The 8,182-nt window shown below is 39.9% G+C and overlaps 1 protein-coding gene across 2 annotated transcripts; it reads right to left on the reverse strand.

The window, feature by feature from the left end:
• Positions 1-901: 901 nt before the first annotated feature.
• On the reverse strand, positions 902-7,634 carry LOC136436279 (tetratricopeptide repeat protein 29-like). 2 transcript variants are annotated; one of them, XM_066430123.1, is made up of 10 exons: positions 7,501-7,634; positions 6,562-6,800; positions 5,862-6,085; positions 5,139-5,324; positions 4,548-4,757; positions 4,077-4,162; positions 3,726-3,817; positions 3,172-3,295; positions 2,542-2,776; positions 902-1,990 (listed from the first exon to the last, which is right to left on the reverse strand). In XM_066430123.1, exons 2-10 carry the CDS (start codon positions 6,777-6,779, stop codon positions 1,827-1,829), a joined length of 1,539 nt encoding a protein of 512 aa, XP_066286220.1. In that variant the 5' UTR covers positions 6,780-6,800; positions 7,501-7,634; the 3' UTR covers positions 902-1,826. The 2 variants fall into 2 exon arrangements, with proteins under 2 accessions (XP_066286220.1, XP_066286221.1); XM_066430124.1 differs by having other exon boundaries at positions 7,472-7,623.
• Positions 7,635-8,182: the final 548 nt, after the last annotated feature.

Raw genomic sequence — 8,182 nt, forward strand, 5'->3', positions numbered from 1 at the left:
CAATATTTCCAATAAAAGTAGAATAATATTGCTTATATTCGTAAAATACTTCGAATTTACATTTAGGTTCGAAAACATGTTCTTGTTCCATTTTTGGCTGAGGATTTGAAATGTAATCGTCCACCTCTCGTTCCCGAAAACGAGGTGTCGTTCCCAAACAGGAATGCTGCGAGGTTGACCTCAGGTCATGGGTAATGATAGGTGAACACAATTTTGAATACATATGGATATTGTATTGTATGTATGTATGTATACATGTAATGTATACATCACAGTAGAGATTAGAATTCATGGCAATCTGGTAATGTCCTTGCACAGATTGGAATTCTAATCCGAGATTCTCCTTCATCATCAGTCGATGTGCTATGACAGATCAAATTGCAATAGATATTCCAATCTGTCCTAGGTTCCTACATGTATATTTAACCTCCTTGGATATATCAAGTATGAATCTAGCAAAGAGATGTGCAGTGTGTTTTCATGCAAAGGAAAAACTAGAGGAAGTTATGATATGTATTTAGTTTAATCATTTGCCTAGTTTCAATGATCGACATTCATAATCTATTTCAGTATGTGCTGAACTCAGTATAAAAATAATTTATATGGACAACTTCAAGATTGATTGAGATGATCAAGGCAGTTTTGATCGTTTCTGGGAGGAGGAAACACCTTCTTCAAGCTGAAGCACTTCAACTTTTTATTATATATATATGAATATGATATTATAGGATTAATGTCAAAATGATGAATGATTTTCCATTGCAAATTCCTAAGTCATTAGCAGCAGCCTTTCAAACTGCAGTTATTCTTTTCTAAGATTTGCCTTTCTTCTTTTCACACAACACTGAATAATTTCTCAATGATGTGTTCATAGTTAAAAGAAAAAGATGGCACATGAAAACAATGTTACAATACTTATTTTATTGTCTATTATATTATTAGTAAATGACTCATTTACACATGTACTAAGGCACTTTGTTTGGCAATCCTAAAGAAAATGCTCTCACAGTCAAAAGTCTGAAGTCTCTAGATCTGTTGTCCCAAGCAAGCTACTAATATAAGTATTTAGACCCTGCTGCCTATTACAGCAGCACAATGATCACAATTTTTATAAAAGGAGGAAAGGGGGTTAAACTTAAAGTCTTTAAGATTTATTTGGCAGGAGTTAAGTAAACAGATTTTCCCTTGCTTCTGATACAAACAAGATAACACAGAAAATATACATGTATTTCAGTCAGTTGCTGTCAAAGCTTTACGATGGCACAAGCTAATGGCTGCCCCATCAAAGTATAGAGTATCAAAGCAATAAGTATTATACATGTGTCTGGAAATATGCATACAATCTAATGATGCCTTATTATCATTCATCCACCTCAAACTTAAAATATCCCAACCAAGCAATCAAACTAGACGTTGTGCAGCCCAGTGCCTAATACAGGTAAATGTATGTCAAAAAATCTGTGCTACTGTCACAATATATTATCTACATACTGGTGTGCGAGATCACATGAATTCAGAGTATTTCTTCACATAAGATATTTGGAAAATATGTACATACATTGTATCAATACTCAAAGTGTAAGTCACTACTCTGTACATGTACAAAAGAAGACAAAGAAACACTGCAGATAAGTCTGATTTGGCATGATCTTACTTCAATTTCTCCTAAAATAAAGAAATTTCTTTGAGTTTTTTTATCACTGACATTCAGCCTCAAATGAACAGTATGAGCTGTAGATTACCAAAGCGAAGTTTTGCAAATATACACGTCAACAATCCCCACCCTTGTTTAAGAGCCCCCCCACCCATGCTTAAGAACCCCCTCCCTATGTGGCCGGTTCTTCTTGAGGCGTTTCCTCGGCTTCACCCTCTGCTGTCTCCTCTCCTGCTGCAGCCCCTGTCTCCGCTACAGGCTTCGGCTCCGCGTCTTCCCGTGGTGTGTCCTCCTCACTCGTAGCCGTCCCCTCGCTAGCTGCATGTCCCAGAGGGGCTGAGGGGAGAAGTCAGAGTCAGACATTTTTTTCTTCCATTCAAGGTGCTATATTGAATAACCTTTTCAAGTAATAATCACAGTCCAGTACAGTAGCCCAAAACATGTGTGTAGCTCTGATGAGCCTTGTTTTGTGGTGAAAGTGAAGTAAATAATTTTTTTTTAAACACCATCAGTGAGAGTCAGTTGTTGAAATAGGCTTTAAAGCTCTACTAGTATATGAATGTAGCACTTGAGGTTGATGATTAATCAACTTTGCAGCAACCAATCTTTACATTCCTTGCAACTTAAGACGTGTAATGAAGAAGTAAGTAATGGACACAAGTCTTATAAAAAGGACTGGAGTCTACTTTCACTAAGAAAACGTCCCAATCTCCAGAACATTACTTACAACACTCGTCACTTCAAACATGGTAACATTTCACGAACAATATGTTTTAATATTTTAATTTGTTGATGAATTTATAGTAAATATTTTTATTTTCGTGTTACAGCATTTTTATTTCCGCCATATTATAGTTGTGTATGTTTGAAGTTTGGCAATTTCTTACCCCTCTCTGTGATGGGTTGGTCGAACTCGTCAAACCTGACATCTTTCCATTCAATCATTCTCTCCATCTGGTATCTCATAGGAGTTTGGAGGTGTCCAGCGTAATCCCCCAGTCTGTGGTGGGCATTGGAGACCCCGTACTGGACACGAGCTGCCGCCATCATCCCGGGGTTGTTCAGCTCCCGCGCTGTCTCATACGCCTTGCCGAAGTACTGACAGGCATGGCCATATTTACCCTGGAGAGGTGACAGTGGAAATCATGACCATCAATCAGTAAGGTAGGTAAAAGGTAAAGATCCTGTAGTTTTTGAGGCGGTAGGGGCACTTAAATCACTGTCCGGGGCACGGTATTGGATGGTGGAGCCCATCCTTCTCCTAATCCACCACCTTTTACTCCCTGACCGAAGTCAGATACCCATTTTACACCTGGGTGGAGTCAGGAAAGTCCTGTTAGTGCCTTTGTCTAACCAAGAATGCCAGGAATCAACCCTGACCTCTCGATCTCGTCTGCTAGCCTAGCCACTTGCCGCCACAACCATCAATACAGCGAGCAGAGACAATAAAATTCCCAAGGAAAAAACAGAATTTTCTTATCTCTATGAGCAGGAGGTTCTGATTATATCCCACCTACCAGTGAGTTATAGATGACGCCCAGGCAGCTGCAGGCATTGACCAGTGCTGTATCCTGATGGGTTCTCTCGGCAACATCCACAAACGCCTCCAGGTACTGGATGGACTCCTCTATCTTTCCCTGGCTGCAGAGATGATGACATCAACATATCAGCGTCATTACGATTTTTAAAAAAATTATAAGAAAAAGAATTATAACCACATGCCATGGTAAGAGACAGGCATTGCTACACAATGGCATGTATTTCCTTATTACTTACATACCGAATTCCTAGTTTCAGGAGCAAAGTGTGCAAATAATTGTTAAAATACTGGGTTCTTATTTGTTGCAAACATTTTTCTTACAGTTGCACGTAATTCGATTTGCTTTTAGTTTTTAAAAACATGTATTATCCTCTTCAATGTCATCTTTCATCATCTCTTGCTTTTACATGCTATACACTGTTGCACAATATCTTATGGCACAGACCACAGATTGTTAAACTTTTTGGACTGCTCGAAAAGCCTTACAACAAGGATCACAATTTTGTTAGACTTTCTAAAACAGTGTGTTACCTCTCGTAAGACTTGGCGATGGCCTCACAAGCCTGCCCAAACCCCATGTCATCTCCGTTGGCCTTACAGATCTCCAGGTAGCCATTCAGGTACTGTGGGGTGAGATGGGAAATACAGAGATATAGTCTCAAGGTATTAAAAAAACAAAAGGAAATAACACAAAACAAAAATGGTTTAGACTCTACCAGACTCCATTGGTTTCTAGAAAATTGGTAGAAATTGGCAAAATACACTGAATAATATATGGCTGAGAAGTTCTGGCCAATTTCTACCATTTTTCCAGTAACCTTTGGAATCTGGTCGAGTGTATTAAAAGCAATGTGACTTTATGAAGATAGACATATAGCTGACCAGAATGGCTGTCTCTGAGTCCGCACTACTCTCGTATGCCTTTCCCAGTCTGTAACTCGCCAGACCCTCCTTGTAACTGTCTCCACCTAAGGAACACCATGGAAAAATATCGGTCATTTGCATTCAACCTTCATACATAGTTGAAATCGTTAAATTTAATCAAACATGAGGAATGAAAAAGACACTGACATATGATTCTTGCAATTGTTCTCCCAGGTGCATTTTGAACAGAAAAATTGGAACAATTGTTCCTTGAAACTGCCTTTTAAGTTTAGATATAAGTGGTTCATGTGTATACTTTATAACAGTCCAGAAAATAATATTTGTTACTTCAGAAATCCATAATTGTCTAGCTTTCCTTTAAATGACTGTAAGTTTAGCTAACGAAAAAGCATTACGCTTCATCTTATTCTATTTTGGGTTTGGCATGCTTATTAAATCGCATACAAAAGTGTAAGAGAAGACACTCACCTTCTTTTGCCATCTCAAAAGCCTTGGCGAGGTACTGTATGGCCCCCTGGGGATCCTGGGCCTTCATCTGATCAGCAATGGTCGTGTAGATCCGACTCAAGTGGTCACATGAGGAGGCTTCCAGCGTCTTCCCACTTGCGTCCTTCCAGTTCCGTCCTGACGCCAGCTCGTGGAACTCCACAAAGTGTTGGGCAGCTCTGTCGTACTCGCCTGTGGGGGGGTTCAACATTACAGATAAATCTCCAACACTGGTCATGTCATGTACCAGAGGGAAATGGGACTTAGAATAGAGCCAATAGAGGAGTACAAGCTTCTGTGGACTACAAAAACTGCTTGCAGCACGGGGGGTAATAAATCACTTCCATCAATATTCAAGAGAAAATGATTTACCACCATATCCCACAAGCAGCCAGCTGCAGCTGCACCGCGTGCTTACAAAGCTGATGTGTTACACCAAAGGAGAGTAATACTGGCAATACAGATACTCTGTGATACAAGCAGTTTTTGAAGTCCACAGAAGTGTGAACTCCTCTATTATAGTGGAAGGACTTTGATATCACTTGATTTATCTCAATATGAATAGAAGTTCACCTCTCTCTTCATAAGCCAGGCCGATGTTGCAGTTAGCTTCCGCCTCTTTCCTCCTGCCGTCGCCGCGGACTGACAGGCTCGTCTGGAGACACGCCTGGAAGAAGTGGTCTGACAGCCAGGTGTCGCTGGTGCTCTGGAAGTACTTGGCCAGCTGATACTGACAGTGGTACACCTCCTCCATATTACCTGTGGTGATTACATGGTACAACCAGGATTATTAATGCTAAAACACTGAATATGCTGTTCTAATGCAAGCACTCTTGAAACAACTTGCAAAACCATGCACATGGCAAATGACACTGCTTAAGAAGCACTTTGGAATTATCTTTCATGCTTTACAGTTTCTGGAAAATAAAAGGGTACTACAGACTTCCAAGCCATCTTTATATTGACGCAAACTTATCCTCCTTGGCAGGCTTATAATTATATGTTGGGCTTTTTTGTGCTTGTCATATATGCTGTTTTCTGATACAATGTATCAGAAAACAGCATATATGACAAGCACAAAAAAGCCCAACATATAATTATAATTGTATGTCAGTTCTTATTGTACACAGTTTATTGTTTGAAAGCAAAGCAAAAAACTTTGTACAATTAGAACTACAGGTAGCATACAATCAGAAAACAGCTTACAACAAGCACACAAAAAAGCCCAACTCATAAAGCCTGCTACGAAGGCAAGTACAAACTCTGCTTCTGCACACCAGGCTTTCACACACTTACCCATCCTCCTGGCAGCCTCTCCTCTCGTCAGGTAATGTTTGATCTGGTCCAGCTTCTCTGGTTGGTCCTCCAGCAGTGGCTCCTGCCATAGCAACGAGTCCTGCCCCGCCTCCTCCCTCTCATCCTTCCTCTTCTTCATCAGCTGGAACAGCTCCGTGAAGGACTTGTGGAACCCTTCCCGCAGCATCTCCAGACACAGGTTATGTTTGTAGGAGTTACGGTATCTGTCAGGAGGAGTAGGAGCAGTACCTTAGCTTTAGACACACATATGCCTTATGATCATAGCACTTTGTAAGGGATAGAATGTGGAAACTTGAACACTGCTTATAATAAGTTACAATTCCTCTAAAATTGCTAAAATGAGAAAGTAAATCCACTCTAAGCACAAGGCATAATATGGTATCATGATATATGGTATTATATATGATATATTTCTGGTATGATATCTAGGCTTTTATCTACGCGGAGAATGAATGAATGAATGAGTTTATTTACACAACAGTTGCATCGGTGACAATGTATGGCAATGTACAGATAACATAATTGTAGTCCTTAAACCATGGAGTAGCATAGATGTTTGTATGTTAATTATTTAATATGTTATTCTGATGATCCCTGAAAACTTAGCATAAAACTAACGGGTATCGAGATGAACAAAACAGATGAAATGTGATCTTATCAAGTAGGAAGAAACCCTAACCTTGCTGTCTCTAACTTGTCGAGTTCTGGCTGTTGAACCCGCAGATTCTGTTGCTTCATCATCATGTCTCTGTCCTTCGTACCCTGCACTCTCTTCACAGGTTTGAGGCTAGGTTTGGGGACCCTCCCCTTGGGCGGGCTGGGCATGCGCCGCTGAGGAATACTGGCACCCCCCATGTAGATCCCCTGATTTGGGGAGATGGCTGGTAAAGTGGCCATGGTCACTGCAGTCTAGAAAATCTGCAAAAGAATGATAAAACATAACATATGAGTCCTTACACTCGCTGCAATGAAGTGAAAACACTTGAATGTTTAGATTTTTGATTGACCTTCTAGGGTAGCCTAGCATTGGGTAATCTGAGTATTTCAACCATTTGTGTTGATTAATCTTCATAAAATTTCAGATACATTACATTTTGTAGTAAGTTAAAACACAGTAGGCTACTCTATAGTAAAACATAACAAATAGAGTAACAACAAACAAGCGACTCATTGTGACAGTTTAACTTAAGCAAGAGAGAAAACTACATACTTACTACTACATAACTTCCTAATACTGTACAAATGTACATACATATCACGTACTACTATGTGTAATCAAACATGCATAACTTGTAGTTGTGCAGTAGAAGGATATACACAGTCCTACCCTATAACATTTTTCGATACTAGATAGAACTGGTAACGGTAAGAGTAACCAGGACATCAATTTTCCAAATGATGCTATCATTTACATCCAACGTTTCCATGTTAGTCGTTATTAACACTTCCTTACATTTAGCTTATGAGATTATGTGATCATAGTGATACGTAGAAAGTGTCACAACACACAAACAGACGAAAAAATCCTGAAATGCATTTTCTAGACACAATTTACAGAAGCTGAGGCATTGGCGCATTTCCAAACCTACGTTTAAACCTTCACTTTATCTTTCCGCACCTTTTGATCATATAAAATGGAGTCGTCAATCCCCGTCGATACTCGTTTTTACGTCCAAGTAACTTGCTCCAACATTTCAAACCTTTCTTCACCTTCCATCAATTCCATCATGGCGGACATTGGTGCTGGTGGTCGTCATGGCGACAGTCTTCAAGTCTCGTCAGATCTCGCGGGAAAATGACAGCATAAATAGAAAGCGGCGTCTAGCGAGTGTTCTGAGAATTGCAGTAAAAGCAACCTGCACTTACCTGTTGTAAGCCGTCGTCTTCTTTTGGTTCCGGTTCGGAATCAAAATTGACCTAATGGCCAAATGGTACTTAGAATATGACGCAAATCATAGGTTTTCTTGATAGTTTTGGCTCCAGATTTTTCGGCTATCGCTATAGCAATGAAATGATATTTACTGAAAAGCCAGTTCTAGCGTTTTTCGTTCGCGCAGATTTGGTCGTCCGGCGAATATTACTACTTCCTAGTATTGGTGCGCGATAATGGTAACGTGGCCTTCTTGCCTGATCAGTTTGATTTCGAGTTATCAGTATTCATGAATTTATCGTAAAGCTTTGATGGCCTTCCTGAATTTAGCGTAAATCGTAGTCAGGACTCCCATACAGACCTTCATAAATGCAAGAAACACTTAGTCAACTGGGTAATCTAAAGACGACAAATATACACCATCAGTCTG

This window comes from Branchiostoma lanceolatum, chromosome 6, assembly GCF_035083965.1.
Source record: "Branchiostoma lanceolatum isolate klBraLanc5 chromosome 6, klBraLanc5.hap2, whole genome shotgun sequence".
Lineage (NCBI taxonomy): Eukaryota > Metazoa > Chordata > Leptocardii > Amphioxiformes > Branchiostomatidae > Branchiostoma > Branchiostoma lanceolatum.